We start from the raw sequence: 19,894 nt of genomic DNA on the forward strand, positions 1-19,894 counted from the left end.
GCGAACAGGAGACATGTCCGTTCGGCGGTTAATCTTAATAAGCATTTAATGAGAACAATAAATGTGACAAGGCCTCGCTCTACAGTCTCACCTATAGGGATTATTTCACCGTGTCTGGAGACATCGGGGGGGACACAACTAACAACATTACAGCCAATAGAGGCATAATTAATGAAGACTTATGCGATACATACCAGCGCCGCTTTGATTTCGCATTCACGAAGCATCCAAGACATTTGATTGCATTGTCTGTTGTGTTAATCTCATTTTCTCACATTTTCTTTTCTTCCCCCAGCATACGTATGAGTGAGCATCATGTGGACGTCCCACAACCAGCCCGGAGAGCCGGTTCGCAGGAGCTGCATTGCAGCATCGTATAGCGATCGCATGACCTTTCCGGGTTTTCCAAGGAAACAATGAGGAGTCTGTTGCTTAGTAGATAAATTCAGAGGATCTCGGGGCTTAATGAATCGATGTTGGCGGATTGCTGATGGGTGTGATGTATCCTCACCTCTGAATCTCAGGATACAATCAGCCCAGAGCTCTCTGATAGAGAAGATCACGCTGATTACTGACACTGACGTTCTCAGTGGCTCGCTGATAAAAGCAGAAGGTAGCCGTGTCCTGACAAGCCACTCTTTGTGTAATGGCGTGGATCGAACCACGCCGACATAAATGGATAGAAGGGAATTAAGGAGCACGGGACTTAATTAAACACAACGTGCTGCTATTGAATGGGGTTTTATTGAGTGCGTTCCCCGAAAAAATGGAGCCAAATTGTCTCCTCGCAGTCAAAGGGTCTAAACAACAGACACGTCATATAGATTCGGCTGCTTTTTTTGGCAATATGTCTATTAAAATGTTAATCCGTCTCTTTGAAAGTTATGGAAATGTTTCATTAATGATGTTTAATTAACAAAGTTCGGGAGGAGCCGGAGCATATAACCAGCCAGCTGGTGTGTAATCAGCAATCACAACGTATACACAATCAGCCTAGCGAGCTAGCTAATAAATAGGGAAACCATCTTACCTGCTCGTTCTCCTAAGATTAAGCACCAACTCCTACGTTAGACGCTATGTCCGAGACCCCCGTCATTAACGACGCATCCACAGACCGCAATCCTTCAGCGCCAACGAGCGCGTCCCATTGTTCCAGCTCAGGGTCGGATTCGGTAGCTGATTCCCCGGCTTCATCACGTGGCCGCCAGCTTCGACGTTCCGCACCTCGCAAGGCCAAAATCAGAGGGGACACTCCATCACTTGTGCCAGAGAGACGTCCGCCGCCTTCACCGGCTTCTTCTTACACCTCCACGCACAACACGATCCCCGCCATCCATAAATGGACTGTCCAGGGCCTACGATTGGCTCTATCCAACGCGGACATCGAGTTCCATAGGCGGATGACCAAGGCGGAGCTTTACTGCCTCTACGCTTCTTCCCTGGCCGACACCGCCCCACCAAAGTCAGCTCCGCAAAGGAGCACTGACAAGCCGGGCACGGCTCGTGGTTCCCCCTATTCCCGGCCCGGGCAATCCACCAATGCGGCCCGTCGTGGCCGTCCGCCGGCAACCCGGCACAGCAGGCCCTCCGCGAGCGCAGGTACCGCCACGGATCTCCCGGACGCCTCAAACCGTCCGGTCGAAGTTTTCCAGCAACTAGTCCCTCTCGCAGTAGGCCAGCTCCAACCTCCAGCCAACACCACGCCAGCAGTAAACACTGCGGGCCGCCCAAGAAACGTCGGCTCACCAGCACTCGGAGCTCCAGTGCTATCCCACCCATTCCCTGCCCCTGGCTCTTGGCCCACGGCACCCCCATCGACCACTAGCGCGAGGCTGCCTCAGCTAGCGATGCAGGTGCCGGTCATCAGCCATTTCACCGCCCCCTTAGAAGCCGCCGCTAGCGCGAGCATGGCTCCGCTAGCCGCTCAGGCGGCTGCAATCCCCTCCCTTTTATCTCTCCCGCAGAGCAGATCAGGCTTCACATTGGCCACAGCGACAGCAATGCCAGTGCCAATCAACGCACCAGCGTTGGAACCGCCCCCCGTCCCAGGCAACATCAGGTCACAGATCTTGGCAGGTGCGGACACAGATCTTTATTTACTCCTCTCACCTTTATCACCTCCGTCAAACGAGCGACAGATCACTTACGGCGATCTGTCGCTCACGCTTAAAAATCAGTCACCCAACCACACCCGCACGCTTTCTTTCCCCGAATTCATCGTTGCTTTTTCCCGCTACACTGACGTGATCTGCACTGCGTTCCCTCATAGGAGACGCGAGCTGGGCGATTATCTCGCTATCGTGGCAGAGCTCGCTCTCTCCTATGGGGGCGCGCATTTTTACACGTATCACAGACTCTTCTCCGCCAAATGTGCAATTCGTATAGCTCAGTGGAACCAGTGCCCCTACTGGGGAGCATTGGACACTGAGCTGCATAACAGGGTTTTTCTGGGCGTCCGCAATATTACATGCGCGGTGTGTCGCTCAGTTGCGCATACCACATTAGATTGTCCCCTAGTCACTCCCTCTCTTCCCCCACGCTCAGCTTCGCCTCCCCAGTCTACCTGCTCTGTTCCGCGCCTGCCAACCCGCCCAGTTCACCAAACCCAAGGGCAACCTGGCAATTTGGAGGCTTGTAGGAATTTCAACGCCGGAAGATGCGTCAGGCAGCGTTGTCGCTTCCTGCATGTGTGCTCATTTTGTAGCGGAGCACACGCACGAATCGTGTGCCCATTGTCTCAAACGCAGAATAAAAAACTAAAAAATTACCTTTCGACTCCCGTGAACATTTCTTGTTTGTCTTCAGAATTGTCCTTGCACCCCGACTTTCAATTCACTGACTATCTTCTGACCGGTCTCTCGAACGGTTTCAACCCCGGCGTCGTCAGTCTTCCGTCACACAGCTTAATATGCCCCAACCTCCAGTCTGCGCTCGCCGAACCAGAGTCAGTCGATTTCCTCATTAAAAAGGAGATCGACGCTAATTTCATTATTGGCCCCTTCGACGCTCCCCCTTTTCCTGTATTTCGGATCAGCCCCATTGGCATAGCGACTCGTAAATTCTCTGGAAAAAAGCGCCTCATTTTCGATCTCTCGTCACCACACGGCTCTACCTTCCCTAGCATTAATAGCCTCATTCCGATCGAGGAATTTTCCCTGCACTATCATAACATCGATCAAGCCATCACTTTAATAAAACATGCCGGTCGTGGCGCTTGGCTAGCAAAAGTCGACATCACATCAGCATTTAAAGTCATGCCAATCCACCCAGACTTCTGGCACCTTTTCGGCATTCGATGGCGCAATAAATTTTACTTTTCTGTCCGTCTCACCTTTGGCTGCAGAAGCAGCCCAAAAATTTTCGACATGTTGTCGGAGGCAATTTGCTGGATTCTCTCTAACAATTATGCAATTCCCTACCTTATCCACCTACTGGATGACTTTTTAATCATCTCGTCTCCCGACTCGTTTCCGGCTGCACATCTAGCAAAAGTCCAACAGGTTTTCAAAAATCTCGGCGTTCCCCTCGCCCCAGACAAAACTTCAGGTCCCAGCACGTCCATCGAATTTCTCGGAATTAAATTAGACTCGCTTAAATTCCAGGCTTCTCTGCCGAAAGAGAAAATCGATAGAACGATCTTGATCGCGTCCTCCCTATTATCAAATCCCCGCTGCTCAAAACGCGAGCTTCTGTCTGTTCTCGGCCATCTAAATTTCGCGATGAGAATAATCCCGCAAGGTCGCCCGTTCGTTTCACACCTCCTCTCTCTCGCGTCATCCGCACACGCTTTAGAGGACTCGTTATCCATATCCAGCTCCTGCCTCGACGAGCTGAGCCTATGGATAAAATTCCTCAGACAATGGAACGGCTTGTCATTTTTCTACAGTGACATGGCCTCTTCCCCCGTCGATATTCGCCTATTCACAGACGCCGCCCCTTCCGTCGGTTTCGGAGGCTTTTACCAAGGCCGTTGGTTCGCGTCCACCTGGCCCCCCCAGGTTTTAGAGATCCCTTATGCTTTAGCATCCTCAGCTCTCTTTGAGCTATATCCACTGGTCGTCGCAGCATCCCTATGGGGAAAAGAGTGGTCAGCTTCCAGCATAATCGTGCACTGTGACAACGAGGCAACTGTTCATTGTATTAACAAAGGCCGCTCCCACTCCCCCGCCATAATGCCGTTCCTCAGACGCCTCATCTGGATCTCAGCCTGTGACCAATTCATTCTAACTGCCAAACACATTCCCGGATCAAAAAATCAGATTGCTGACGCCCTTTCTCGTTTTGCCTTCCAGAAGTTCAGGCTGCTGGCACCCGAAGCAGATCCTTTGCCAACACCGGTACCTCCCTATTCGGAGCTGATATTCCAGTTAACCACCCCCTAAAAACCCTCATCGATGCCTCTCTAAACTCCATCATCCAAGCCGTCTCCCTCAGGACCCTCCAATCTTATCTAACTGCATGGAAAAGCTTCAAGTCCTTTCACCTGGCATTCAACATTCCCTTTCCCGATTTTTCTGTCATCACCATCACCTCCTTCATCTCCTTCCTAAACTCTTCAAAAAACCTCCAGGCCAGCTCAATTAAAGGCTACATGAGTGGAGTCCAGTTCTTCCACAAACTCATATTCAATTCTCCTTCCGCAGCCATAGCCAGCTCCCAAACATCTATGCTTATCAAGGGCATTCAACGTACCCAGCCTGCTCGCCAGGATGCAAGGCAACCCATAACCCTGGATATATTGACCAGATGCATTTCCACCCTTCGTAAAGGATACCACTCCAAACACGTCGATCGCACACTCGACACCATGTTTATACTAGCATTCTTTGGATTTCTAAGATGTTCAGAAATTTCCACAACATCCATTTTCAACCCCCTAACCCATCCAACGGTATCCGACCTGTCAGTAGTCGATTCAGAGACTATGTCATTTTCCATTAAACAGAGCAAGACGGACCAAACCAGGAGAGGACATTTCATTTACATATTCAATCTCCACTCACCAATTCAACCTTATCAGACCCTCCTAGCCTACCTCCACTTCAGGAAATCCCAGACCACAACCACATCGGATCCTCTATTCGTCGACGAGTCTAACCGCCCAGCTACACGCTTTTGGTTCCAAAAGCACCTCAAAGCTGTCCTGCTCCTATCCGGTATCCCTGCAGACCACTTTTCCGGCCACTCCTTCCGCATAGGCGCAGCAACCACAGCAGCCCAAAAAGGCCTCTCGCACTCTCAAATCCAAGCACTAGGGCGCTGGACATCGGAAGCTTTTAAGAGCTACATCAGGTCCGATCGCTCTATCATCAGGGAAGCTCATCGAACCCTCATTTCCAAGATCATCTAGAGAATTCATACTTCACACGCATGAGTTCGAACATCCTCCATGCCAGCCGAAATCTCACTTACAGGAGATCTCACCGCCGATTCAGCCGGCTCAGGGGCCAGTGCTCAAGTCTCAGGCTCTGCAGCAGCAGTTTTAACAGCAGGAGTCAACATCGCAGCAGCGACTACCCTGGCAGAGACCAACACTACGTTTCAAGCAAAGAAGCCAGCGTTGCCACAGCAACAGCCTCAGCCAAGGCCAGCTTTCCCATTTCAAGCATGGAGCCAAGTGCGGCAACTAAGAATCATCCACAGAAGCCTATGCTTCCGTCACAAGGGCTGAAGCCAGCGTCGCAGCAGTGACCACCTCCACAGAGGTCAGTAGTTCCATCACAGTGCCAAAGCCAGCGTCGCAGCAGCGATCGCCTCCGCAGAGGCCTGTGCTTCCATCTAAGGCACAGAAGCCAGCATCACCGCAGTGACCGCCTCCGCAGAGGCCAGAGCTTCCATCTAATGCGCAGAAGCCAGCGTCGCCGCTGCGATCGCCTCCGCAGAGGCCAGTGCTTCCATCTAATGCGCAGAAGCCAGCGTCGCCGCAGCGATCGCCTCCGCAGAGGCCAGAGCTTCCATCCAATGCGCAGAAGCCAGCGTCGCCGCTGCGATCGCCTCCGCAGAGGCCAGTGCTTCCATCTAATGCGCAGAAGCCAGCGTCGCCGCTGCGATCGCCTCCGCAGAGGCCAGTGCTTCCATCTAATGCGCAGAAGCCAGCGTCGCCGCAGCGATCGCCTCCGCAGAGGCCAGAGCTTCCATCCAATGTGCAGAAGCCAGCGTCGCCGCTGCGATCGCCTCCGCAGAGGCCAGTGCTTCCATCTTATGTGCAGAAGCCAGCGTCGCCGCAGCGATCGCCTCCGCAGAGGCCAGTGCTTCCATCTAATGCGCAGAAGCCAGCGTCGCCGCAGCGATCGCCTCCGCAGAGGCCAGTGCTTCCATCTTATGTGCAGAAGCCAGCGTCGCCACAGCGATCGCCTCCGCAGAGGCCAGTGCTTCCATTTTAAGTGCAGAAGCCAGCGTCGCCGCAGCGATCGCCTCCGCAGAGGCCAGTGCTTCCATCTTATGTGCAGAAGCCAGCGTCGCCGCAGCGATCGCCTCCGCAGAGGCCAGTGCTTCCATCGAAGACGTCAAAGCCATCGTCACCACAGCGATCGTCCCTCAGAGGCCAGAGCTTCCATCTGAGGCATCGAAGCCGGCGTCGCCGCAGCATTCGCCTCCGCAGAGGCCAGTGCTTCTGCCTCGCCTTCGGCCATCTACAACTTTCCACGAAGCAAGCATCACAGCAGCAATCACCACAGCAGGAGCCTCCATCAGGCGCTCTGCTACAGCCGGCCCCCGCCTTCAGTTGCCTCTTTCCAGTATCAGTCTTAACAACAGGGGCATGAAGCAATGAAGCAGCGTTCATTTGGATAGTTCCCGAAAACCCTAATATTACAATCTCTCCAAGCACTACTGCCAGCACCTCCTAGATTCATACTTCTCATCACTGCATTGGGCACCCACCTTCTTTTATCTTCTCAGTCTGAACCATCCTCGGGGGAACCCCTACCCCTTTCTCGTCCCATAACGAACAACATCTCCCAAGGAGCCCTCATCCTCTCGTCTCTACCTTAACACAGGCCACGCCTCCGCAGCGCTTGGCATCATGTTGGGGGGTATACGTACTCCGGCGGCTGTCCCACTTTCTCGCTTTATGGGGGTGTGCTCTGGGCTCAGACCGGTTCCGAGCTCGGCGCACTCACCCGTACTAAGGTAGAGTGTTTCGGGCTCGGATAGATCTGGCGAGCTCGGAGCCTGCTTCCCGGACAGCACGCCAAATACGCATAACCAAGCTTTATCATTATCCCTATCTATATCACTGTTATCTGTGTAGGTGAACTCGTGAAATGATGTTTAATTAACAAAGTTCGGGAGGAGCCGGAGCATATAACCAGCCAGCTGGTGTGTAATCAGCAATCACAACGTATACACAATCAGCCTAGCGAGCTAGCTAATAAATAGGGAAACCATCTTACCTGCTCGTTCTCCTAAGATTAAGCACCCCTCCCCCACCCCGGCTCCTCTGCCAAGCTCATTATCCTGCAGGAACCCGGGGGGTGTGCTCTGGGCTCAGACCGGTTCCGAGCTCGGCGCACTCACCCGTACTAAGGTAGAGTGTTTCGGGCTCGGATAGATCTGGCGAGCTCGGAGCCTGCTTCCCGGACAGCACGCCAAATACGCATAACCAAGCTTTATCATTATCCCTATCTATATCACTGTTATCTGTGTAGGTGAACTCGTGAAGTCACAGATTAAGAGTCTCCATTGTTTACTCCTCCCGAGATGCAACGCTGCCATCTTTTTGATTTCTTTGTGTTCCCGTCCACGGCTAGCTGAGGTTGATTATGTCCCTCTTCTGTATTTAAAGCCTCTGTACATGCTGCCAAAAATCCCAACACTAATGCTCACAGAGAAGGCTCACAAGAAAGACTTGCATCATGATATGAGGGCATGACGGCTAGTTCTGCTGGGAAATAAATGATTGAGCGAGGAACAAACCAGACTCCCATGATGCATTGCTGAGCTCTGTGGTCCTGCACTCCTCAGATTTACTGCCTGGGCTTGACACTTCATCACTTTACTCTCTGTGTGTGTGTTTATTGCAGCGTGATACTTATCAATGCCACGAGTTAACGTCACACACACAGAAACATAAACACACACGAGTATCAGTTTTGAAAGAACTCTTGCTCTCTGAACGCTGTGGACCTCAGAGTTGATCTACCTGCATGGCTGTTTGAGTAAAATAAATTTGTTTTTGTTGATTGTTAACAATGCGTTCATAAATCAAACGTGTCCTCCTGCTCTCTGAAGATGCTTTGTGCAATGAAAAAGTGGTCAAATAAAACCGTACCCACGTTCAATGACTGCTGTGTCATTTGTTTGATAGTGTTGTTTGTTGTTGCAAAGGACAATGTTTCAATTTATAGGTACACGTGCGAGTGTGTATGTGCAGTGAGGCTCACTCTCTCTCTCTCTCTTTTTTTCTTTCTTTTTGTCTCTCTTTCTCTCATGTTTATCCAGTGGACCAGTTTGTCTGCACGACCTCCGCCATTGCAGATATTGTGATCCTGGTCGATGGCTCTTGGAGTATTGGAAGAATCAATTTCCGCCTGGTTCGCATGTTTCTGGAAAACCTGGTTAACGCCTTTGATGTGGGAATAGACAAAACCCGGATCGGTGGGCTCCACAATTAATTTTAATTAATTTTTCATTGTTTAATCTGAAAATATTTTGTGCTTCACATCTTCACAGCTTCAAATCTTATTCTGGTCTCTATAAATCAGATGAATGAAACTGCTGGCAAAACTGTTTATTATATACATTTGTTATGTATGCATATGTGTATATATATACAGCTACAGATTTTTTAAAAATAAAATTGCATTTAAACAGCAATTCGATGTTTTGTGGCCATTTTAGTCCATTGTTTGTTGAATTTAATGTTAAAGACTGTCAACAATTACAAGATACATGAAAACTGTGATTACAATGATCACATACGTTTTCTATTAATTTCTCTAAAATATATACAAATATTACTGTTGTATTTCTTAAAAGTGAATCTGACTTCTTTGCTTTGGAGTATTTGAGGTCTGGAAAAATACAGAGCATTTCTGTTTTTCTTTTCTGTTATTTTGACCTCTTTATCCAGTGTTTCAAATGAGAAGCAATATTCTTGTTTAGGAGAAATATTGTTAGTAGTTGCTGGAATAAAACAAAAATGTATGTTTACCTATAAACAGTAAATTCAGAAAAACTGTAAATAATTGTTGATTTTTTCCCCCACAGCTGTATATATATATATATATATATATATATATCGTTTTTGAAAGCAATAAGCTATTGTATTTAGTTGTTAAGAAAAATAATTGAGTTCATAAAATTGCCAAAATTTCCTTTTTATTTACAATTTACTGATCACATACATACAGTAATATTTTAGAAGCTGTGGAGCATGTCTGCCTCTTTTTCAGAAGGCCTAACTACAGTACGTTGTGAATATTAACTGGAAATTGATGTTCATGTAAGCATAGTGAATGTGCTTCCTCAATGTCTGTGCTTGCAGGACTGGCCCAGTACAGCGGAGATCCACGGATCGAGTGGCACTTGAATGGTTTTAGCACAAAAGATGCAGTGATAGATGCTGTCAAAAACCTGCCGTACAAGGGAGGAAACACTCTGACTGGTGTGTAGGGTTGTGGTCTTCAATTTCTCTTCAAACGTTTGTGACATGGACTGCTAAAGTATTTAGACCCTCAAGCAAAATTCTCATTTTTCAGGACCTCGGATCATGCATTGAATTGTATTTGCTTAGGCACAGTCACTTTTGGAACCCTTCACTAACATGTACGCTTTCGGATACTCTATAGTGGTGCTTTTAATATTTTCTCTTTTATTCACCTTTCTAGGTCTTGCTCTTACCTACATCCTGGAAAACAGCTTTAAACCCGAGTCTGGAGCTCGTAGCAATGTTCCCAAAATAGGAATTCTGGTTACGGATGGCAAATCCCAGGATGACATTCTCCCGCCCGCTGAGAGCCTAAGAGATGCTGGAGTCGAGTTATTTGCCATTGGTATTAGAGGATTCTTTATTTGTATTAGTCTTAGCTATGTCTTGAATTTTTTACAGTTATCTGTGCATGTAGGCAGGGCTGAGGTAAGCGAGGGTTATCTGGGAGCATTGGGGGTGCCAAAAAGGTCCACTATGGTCATTGTGCCTGGTGTAGAAGAAGCCAACTTTTTTTCTCTGCTCCTGTAAATTTGGTCTGCCACGCATGCACTGTAACTCAAGTTTTGAATGAAAATGTTCAGTTATAGTTTGTACATGCCATTGCAATGGTTATTTAAGATTTGTTAATTCTACCCCTCCTAAGTATTTACAAAATATTGTGTATGTGTACATTATCAACACTAACTCTCACTGTAGCTATTCGCGAGATGTGCTCACTTTGACATGTGGATTTGTTGTTGCACGTAGGTGTAAAGAACGCCGATGAAAATGAATTAAATGCCATCGCCTCTAAGCCAGAGGACACACACGTTTATAATGTGGCTGACTTCAGTATTATGAGCACGATAGTGGAGGGTCTGACCAAGACGGTGTGTGAAGGAGTGGAGCAACAAGACAAAGAAATCAAGGGTGAGTGATTTTCCCAGCGGTTTCATAGAATAATAAATCAGTGACTCACAGGAACATGATTAGTGTTAGTTAGCATGGCAGTGGATCTGACGTCTCATTATCTCTTCATCGCAGGAGATTCTTTGCCTGAAGAGACAGCGTTACCACCGCAGGACTTGGTTACTTCTGAGGTGACTGCGCACAGTTTCCGTGTGTCCTGGACTCGTGCACCCGGCAGTGTGGAAAAATACAGAGTGGTTTACCATCCAACCAGTGTAGACGTGCTGGAAGAGGTGACCAATCACGTGCTAGCTCAATGACAACTTAAATATGTTACTCGGGAATTGCTGAGTCACACTTATGTAATCTAGATCAGGGGGTTTCAAAATATATTATGCGAGGTACTCTCAAACATTCTTAAATATTAGGACCCACTTAAAAAATACATACTGTATATACATTCACCTAAAGGATTATTAGGAACACCATACTAATACTGTGTTTGACCCCATTTCGCCTTCAGAACTGCCTTAATTCTACGTGGCATTGATTCAACAAGGTGCTGAAAGCATTCTTTAGAAATGTTGGCCCATATTGATAGGATAGCATCTTGCAGTCGATGGAGATTTGTGGGATGCACGAAGCTCCCGTTCCACCAAATCCCAAAGATGCTCTATTGGGTTGAGATCTGGTGACTGTGGGGGCCATTTTAGTACAGTGAACTCATTGTCATGTTCAAGAAACCAATTTGAAATGATTCGAGCTTTGTGACATGGTGCATTATCCTGCTGGAAGTAGCCATCAGAGGATGGGTACATGGTGGTCATAAAGGGATGGACATGGTCAGAAACAATGCTCAGGTAGGCCGTGGCATTTAAACGATGCCCAATTGGCACTAAGGGGCCTAAAGTGTGCCAAGAAAACATCCCCCACACCATTACACCACCACCATAATTGCATTAATGAGAAATTGAACAGGTGTTCCTAATAATCCTTAAGGTATGTAGTATATAGAAACATTTAAGCTATTTTAGGTATTTTAATATTTTTAGATATTTTCACGCGATGGAGTGTCTTCGCGTGTCTGGATGTGTTAAACAGAAGGTGTCAATAAACTCTTCGCACGAAGTTCGCGTGAATTGACTCTTCCGGATCAAGTTTGTGTCTATTCGTGTCTTTGCATTGACTTTTGTAATTTACATGCACAAATCGCTTCAATCGCATTAGAAATAAATAAATGAAACCGTAATAATGTTCACAAGTTTTGTTATTTATAAGATTTATTGGGAACCCCTTAGAACCTTCTGGAGGCCCCTCTGGGGGTCCCCGGACCCCAGTTTGAAAACTGCTCTAGATATCAGCCAGAAAATGTCCAAATAGATTTTGTCTCAATCTTAATAGTAGTAATAATATTTTTTTTTATTAATATATATATTTTTTAAAGTGTGTTTATCTTTCATTATAACAAAACTGAACGCCACTTTCAATGCAACAACAAACAATTTGAAATGTGGCTTAAATGATCAAATGAGGTTTGTGGGTCTCTCATTTGTCTATTTTTGGATTTATTTCTCAGTATAAATATTATATACTGCAGTACACTACACTACAGTCATTATTTAACACGCTTGTGGTTTCTGCTCTTTTCTTATTCATTCTCCAAACTGCCACGCTGATCATCACAAATCGCTGTTGTCTTGCTTTACAGCTTGTGGTGGGCGGCACAGAGAATTCAGTCGTCCTGCAGAATTTAAACTCTTTGACTGAGTATGAGATCGCCGTGTTTGCTGTATACCTCAGCTCGGCAAGTGACGCTCTTAGAGGCAACGAGATCACACGTGAGTCGTGCAGCACAACCGACTCCAGAACATCTTAAAGCATATGTGCTACAGCATTGTGTCTTTCAACATGACTACACTGTAGGACAGTAACTACACAAACCACACGTGGAAATCATTTTGCCAAATGCCTCTTAACTCCACATTTCTATCACCACTTTCTTATGTACTGTGTATGTAAAGCAGACATCTTTCAGCAGTTTCAGCAAGCAAATTGAGCAGACCTGAAGTCTGAAGTATTTTGTGCTTGACCAAATATGTTTCAAATCTTTGGATTGCTGTAATGTGATGAATTGCGCAGGCACATGATAGTTTTTTCAAAGGAAGACTATCCATGTGTGCTCGTGCCAGAATGAAAACCTTTCCTGCTTCTCTTACACTCTGTCATTCACTTTTAAAATCTCCCAGTCTGCCCGGAATTCAGGTCTGAACATCCTTCATCTGATCTGCACATATACACACACATCAAAACATTTGGAAAATTTACTTAAGCCACACAAAACTGGACAAAAGTCAGTAATACTCAAAAATTCTGAATTTCTTGTTTGTTTTTCTTGTTTGTTTGTTTGAAAAACAAGACAAATTTACTTGAGAGGCAAAGCATCTTTTTCTTGAGAATATATATTGTTTGTTTTTCTTCGCCCAAAAGCAAATCGTTTTTTCTTGTTGTAGGCATAGTTTATCTGACACAATTAAGAAAGGTTTCTGCTCGGAACAAAAAAGGAAAATAAAAATAAACGTAATTCCTAAAATATTCTGTAACAAGTCTTCCTGTGTTATCTTCTCAAGTAGCTTGTCTTCTTTAAAGAATGACTGTATATTTTGAATGCTTGTTTAACAAGACTGATATATTTATTATGTAAAATGATTGTGACTATACGGACAAGAACATATGAAAACTGTCTGTGTGTGTGTGTATCAGTGGCACTACCCACAGTAACCGATCTGGAGCTGTACGATGTGACTGACAACAGCATGAGAGCCCGCTGGAGGGATGCGGAAGGGGCTTCTGGGTACATGATCCTATACGCTCCACTGATCAGTGACACTGTAGATGAAAGAGAGGTGAGGTCACAAATCATCTTTGTGAGTGTGTCTGCGTGTTTGTGTGAACGTTGTGCGCACACTGCCGTGATGACACTTCCACCCAAACCGAAGCTGTGAAAGATAACATTCATCACTTTTGAGTTCCCTTGGTTCACTTTTATTGGTTTTTTGTTAGGGCCATCATGCACATGATAAGAATTTTAGGTTTGAAAGAAGGTGTGATTTTATCGGACTTGCCAAATTTAGATTTTTGTCATGTAGGCCCTTATAGAAGTTGCATATCAAATCCAATTTAAGGACATGATGCTGGTTCTAGAAGTCTCATGCTATTGTTACTGTGTTACAGATGAGAGTAGATGAGACAGTGACTGATGTAGAGCTCCAGGGACTGATTCCCGACACTGAATATTCAGTTACAGTCTATGCCTTGTATGGAGAGGAGGCCGGTGATCCGTCTACTGTTCAAGAGACAACCAGTGAGTGTCCAACCCAACACACTTTGCGTACTCTACCTGTGTTTCGGCAAATAAAAATGCACCTGCCAATAAGCCTGTAACTTAAAACTTTTACTTTTTTATATTTGTTCATTATTTCCAATACAGATCAGTATAAAGTACAAAACCAGTATTGAATTGACCAGTGCGCATGAAAAAAGTGACTCCATGAACTACTGAATCATCTTTTCTCTATTGGGAATGTATAACATTAGTCTATCAATCTTCCTACAGTATCTCTGAGACCTCCACGTAACCTGCGGGTCACTGAAGTGGACCACAGCTCTGTGCGACTCAACTGGGATGCGGTTTCCAGTAAGGTTAAGGGCTACCGTGTCATGTATGTCAAGACAGATGGCGTCCAGACCAATGAGGTGAACGCCAGAGCGGAACCTTCTATACACAACAAGCTTTCGTTCCAATCTGTTGAACAAACATGCGCACACGCTTTCACTCTCACGCTCAGTTAACCTTTAGATTTTTTGTGAGACTGCGTTAGCTTCAATATTTATAGCACTAATTACAGACTAATTATATTTAAATCATTATTTTTATTATGATTTACACGCTTGTACCATAACTCATTTAGTGTAGCTTAATGCATTGCACATTATTTTCTGTTGCTCAGGTGGTGCTGGGTCCTGTCACCAATGTGTACCTTAAAGATCTGTCGCCTTTAACTGAGTACACTGTTGCAGTTTTTGCCCTCTATGATTATGGCCAATCAGAGGCACTCAGTGGTGGATTCACTACAAGTAAGTAACTGTTGCTGAAAAATGTAGGGATTAGTTGTTTTGTATCAAGGCGGATATTTTATACTGGGTAGAGGGTGTGGATGTATGCAAGTTTTTTATCCAAGTGCCCGCTGGTATTCATTACTATGAGCGCGAACAACAACAAACCTCATCTTCTCACAGCACCGCTGATTTAAGATGTACATGTATGTGCATATTTTTGCCATATTTTCCACCTCCAAGAGAACATCTTCCATTTCTCGCTGCACACAGAGTCTACAATTTACTCCCAGCTGGAGTGCTTTTCTAATGCTTTGTCCTCTACTCAACCAGGAGTGGACACCTTTCTGTGCCCTGTATAAAACATCACTTTCTTGGTACCTGCATGTAAGATATTCATTGGATGCTGGAATCTATTAGGTCTGGACCCTTACTTTCGTTCTGTGGGCGTCCTGACACCTTATCATTTTAGTAATGCAGAACAATGTATGATAATTATTCAAAAATTGAATTAAAATTATTTTAACGCCTTATTGGCCTTTAAAACAGTTCACCCAAATTTGGTTATTTACTCATGTTTTCCCAATACATTTAAAGTGAAAAAAGTGAATTGCGCTACTAAATCATTAAATAAATAATTCATTAAATTCATTAAAAGTCACTTGATAAGTAAGTGCAAAGGGATAACTGTCTAAAACCAGATCAATATTTAAGCAATTTTTCTTTGATCAGTTTCCCTACACTGTAATTTGAACAGAGTAATGAAGACAACAATCCAACCCCCACAGAGATAACAGAATAAATCCAACTGAATTACATGGTACAAATCGTTCCATTTGCATAATACACATCAGCGGACGCTTGATACAATTTCCAAATATTTAACAAGGTTGAATCAAGAACAAAGTACAATCGTCTATGAAGAATACAGACTTCAAATAGACTGCCAGTCTTGAATCCCTGCGAGCACAAATTAACAAGACCAATGTTAAGAGGACTCGAGACATGAGCTGTCAGAGGTGGAGCTGTGATAGAGGAAACTGTTAAAGAAGCCTGCAGTCGCGTAATGGAAAGTCTTAAAAAGATATACGTGATATGTGTCTGAATGTGTTGGTTGGCGTTTTTGGATTAACTAAATTGTATATTGTATATCTCCTTTAGAGCTGGTGCCTGCTCCATTTGGAATGATGACCAATGAGGTCACTTCGGAGAGTTTCCGGGTAAGCTGGTCACCCCCTGCCAGGGATGTAGTGCTGTATAGGCTGTCCTGGTCACCCAGCGAAGGAGGAGATGCAAAGGAGGTCAGTCACTGGATGTATGAGTCGTGATGCGGCAGATATAAGTCACTGCAATGTTTGTTTCTCTCCGGTGTTTATAGAAAAAGTTTTTGAAAAGTTTGATATTGAATCGACTTATTACTACCTAAGTCTCCATGACTAACAGACTTTCCTAAATTTCTATAACAAGATTGCACTGTTTCAGAGAAACTCTGCACTGTACATTGACAAAGAGAAACTAAAATAAGATTTTTATGAGGTCCTTGAAACTGATTTATGAGTCGATCAATACTCTCCAGAAACTTGGAGCTTGGGGCCAGCACTTACTTTCTATTAGAAATGACCAGTCAGTCATCAACGCCCAAGCGTTCAGAGCATGTCTAAAAACGGCTCACATGACCACGGCACGAGTACTCGCGTATCTGTGTGCGTGACGGCAAAAGTTTTTATTATTGGCCGGGATTCAGTGCAGCTGTTTTTTATAGATAGCACCGCAGGTCGATATGTTTACCGTCAGCCACCGGAGCAGAAAATAATAACATGCTGTGAGGCAGACTGGAATGTGGCTGGAGCTCTGATCCCAGAGCAGTGGAGTCAGCCCAGAAACACATTCACTCGTCAGATGGCTTTACTGGGAGAGCCCAGAGCTCACCGAGAGCCAAATCTCTTGTAGTTCAACCCATAGCAGGTGTGTTTTATAATGTCCACATTGTTGGTAGAGCTATAGCCTTGAGCTGTCATAAACCTTTTTGAGAAACACTGTAAGTTTGTCACTGACTTTATGTTGTAAATACAGCTGAAATGTATTGTCTGTATTTTTGACTGCTACTAATTTATACATTTGTCAATGAGTAGACACTCTTGTTTAACAAAAACAAACTGTAGACCCCATGAAATGTTTACACTATTCTACACAGTCCACATCAAAGATAAGGAATTCAAATTATAATGATTTTTAATCATTGAGCTGTCTGGTCGGATTTTACAGGAAATGTCAGTTTGAAGTCATTCATCTTTACGCAAGTAAAGATTTACTTTCTAAAAGAAATAGATTCCGAAACGTTTGGAATTGAGAGTCGATTGTTATTAATAATGAATTGAAATTGCGAGGGATATAACATATTTGGTTAAGATCTTTGTTTTAGAAACTTTTTTTTAGAAGCGTTGAAAGTGAAAGCTCAGAAAATTCTATTGGATTCAAATGTTATTATAAAGGACAACTCTTGGAAATTCTTGGAACTCTTATCAACTCTTCAATTCTTGGAAATTGATTCTTACGATTCCAGAACCAAGAATCAAAATTAGAATTGATTCCAAAAACAGACGGTTTCAGCAGCAACAACATATAAAAATGGGAATTGACCCAAACTTAATTTCCATTAGACCTTTACAAAGAATCAATAACTGTTGAGAAGTTTTAATTGAATGAAATACATTGATATACAATAAAATATGAATACAAATTTATATTAATATTAATTAAATATAAAATAAATATGTTTTTTTTAATATATAAGGTGCGTGCGTCCAGGGAAACCTGCAATTTTATGGTTTATATTAAGCAGAAAAGTATAAAAAAGGTTATGACTTAACTGAGATTTCATGTTCGGTCAATAGTAAATGTTGACTCCTGTTTGAAATGACATCGGATTTGACATTCTTTGTTAGCCAAGCATCATTGCATTATAACAGCTGGTTTATAACTGAGTGTTTATAAAGTATTTGTGTTATAAAGGTACTACTGAATGGAGCTGTGGACTCGTATGTGATTCACCACCTGTCTCCTTTCACCGAGTATAAGGTGTCAATGTCAGCTGTCTATAAAGATGAGATGGAAAGCAGCTCAGTGGTTGTGCTGGAGAACACATGTAAGAGATGAAATAATCTTTATAATCCATGCATTGCATCTACTGTATGTATTGTAAGCATGTGCTGTATGACGCACTTTATCTCAAGTATGATCACACAGCTTGTTTTTCTTTTGTGCTCCTGTTTCAGTGGGCTTGACCACCGGGATTCCAACCACTATTTACCCCACAACAGAAAGTAAGACTTTAATGCTACCCTTACTTTTATTTCTACTGTGATGGATAGATAGATGAATGGATGAAGGGTTGGATAGATCAGAGTGTAACTGAATTAAATCATCTCATGTAGTTGTTCGTTTGGGAGTGACTAACCTGCGGGTGGACGAAGAGACCCCCTATAGTCTGGAAGTGAGCTGGGTGGTGCTGGATTCAGACGTGGAGCAGCACAAAGTGACGTACGTCAGTGCAAACCGCGCAGAACAGACGGTGAGTGAACATAACCACTGCGTGCTAACATGCTAATGGAGGTATTTGTCAAGAAAACAAACAAAATGCAAAAATGCTCTTTTGTCATCGTGTTCTTTCTGTCTTCTCGATCACTTTATCTCTACTCTGTTTTCCACATAAGAGCGTATAAAGAGGCCATTGCACACCTGTCTTATTTGTGTCCCAGCGAGGCTGTTATTTCATAAAGTTGCCTATATTGCTGTTGCACTATGAAAATATAACATGACAAATTTATTACCTCTGTGCTGTGTGACTCCAGGCTTATCATATTCCTCTGTGTAACTGGACTAGAATGATGAAGTTTTGTTTTTATCTGCACTAGTGTTATCTGCTGTTGGCTAAAGTCACTGTTTTAATGCATGTGCTTGAGGTGGAAACCTGTAGTTGTTCCATCTAGAACACACCGCGACTCATTGCATGAGCCAAATCAGACATTATTTGTGCTTTTGATGTGATCCACCGTTTTCATGGTATTCGTCTGACTTTGTCACAACCTTGGTCTGGCACTTTTATGATCGCTCATGGTGTAAAGTTTCATCCGGAATCTGCTGTGTCTCTGTGCCCCCGACTGTATGGAATATCGACCTCTCCTTGGTTGTAATTCTCAGAGAATCATTGTGGGTCAAGCTGATAGAAGGATAAAGCAGATGGGGCTGGAAAAAGGAAATTCCATTATCTTTTCAAGTGTCATTTAGGTCACCGAGACCAAATGAGAGAGGTAGGTGGAGGAAGAGAGAAAAGCAGAGAGACTGAAGGAAAGGAAAGAAAATGCACTTTATGTGAAAGTTTCGACAAAGTTTTAAAAGAAGAGAGGAAGAGAAGAAATAAAGGAAGAAAAGCAAGAAAAGTAAAAGGAAGTGTGTAAGTGGCTGTACGGAGGTGGTTTCAGCACCACAGGGTTGGTGGACAGCTCCACTGATGGGATGCTGCTTTATAGACACACAGGAGCATCTTCCACAGCAGGAGGTGAAAGAGAAACGTCTTGACTTTCAGCGCTAGCTGAAGCACACCTTCCTGCTGGTTAACTTCAAAGGATGTTGAAATGGAAAAATGACCTGCCATTTTTCAAAATGAATAATGCATTGGCTTTTCTAAGTAAAGGGAGAACATGTTCTGTAAAATATCATTTTGGGGTGGGTTTCGTTGTTAGTAATTATTTTTGAATACAGTATTATATTTATTGAGTGCCTTAAAGGGTTAGTTCAAAATTATTGTTTTGTCCTTATTTGTTCACCCCCGTGTTGATGGCTTTAAAACAGATTTTTTAAGTGCTGTTTTGAGTTTTCTAGTCACGGTTACATATTCCGGTTACAAAAAAGCCAAATTTTCTATATGATATATAGAAAGAGACATAAATGTGAATATTTATGAAGCCCACTGGCTTCCATTGTATGGACACAAAACTACTGAGATATTTCTCAAAATATCTTCTTTTCTGTTCCATAGAATGAGAAGTAACAGACAGGTTTTGAATAACGTGAAATACATTAAAATTGTAAAGAAAATTAAGACTTTTTTTACCCTCGAGTTGTTCCAAATCTGGATAAATGTCTTTGATCCGATGAAAACAGAGAAATAAATTTGGAAGAATGCTTGTAACCAAACAGTTGTTTGGACTGACAACCATAGTAGGGAAAATGACAATGGTA

The 19,894-nt window shown here is 44.1% G+C and overlaps 1 protein-coding gene across 1 annotated transcript in view; it reads left to right on the forward strand.

Moving 5' to 3' along the window:
* The window catches only part of col14a1a (collagen, type XIV, alpha 1a), a 97,049-nt gene that overhangs the window by 26,686 nt on the left and 50,469 nt on the right, over window positions 1–19,894 (forward strand). The window contains 14 exon segments of the mRNA XM_056762397.1: window positions 8,443–8,598; window positions 9,488–9,607; window positions 9,831–9,995; window positions 10,400–10,561; window positions 10,676–10,833; window positions 12,249–12,378; window positions 13,301–13,443; window positions 13,772–13,901; window positions 14,154–14,293; window positions 14,548–14,674; window positions 15,815–15,954; window positions 17,666–17,798; window positions 17,929–17,976; window positions 18,088–18,224. Coding sequence (XP_056618375.1) covers window positions 8,443–8,598; window positions 9,488–9,607; window positions 9,831–9,995; window positions 10,400–10,561; window positions 10,676–10,833; window positions 12,249–12,378; window positions 13,301–13,443; window positions 13,772–13,901; window positions 14,154–14,293; window positions 14,548–14,674; window positions 15,815–15,954; window positions 17,666–17,798; window positions 17,929–17,976; window positions 18,088–18,224 — 1,889 coding nt within the window.

This window comes from Triplophysa dalaica, chromosome 12, assembly GCF_015846415.1.
Source record: "Triplophysa dalaica isolate WHDGS20190420 chromosome 12, ASM1584641v1, whole genome shotgun sequence".
In the NCBI taxonomy this organism is placed as follows: Eukaryota; Metazoa; Chordata; class Actinopteri; order Cypriniformes; family Nemacheilidae; genus Triplophysa; species Triplophysa dalaica.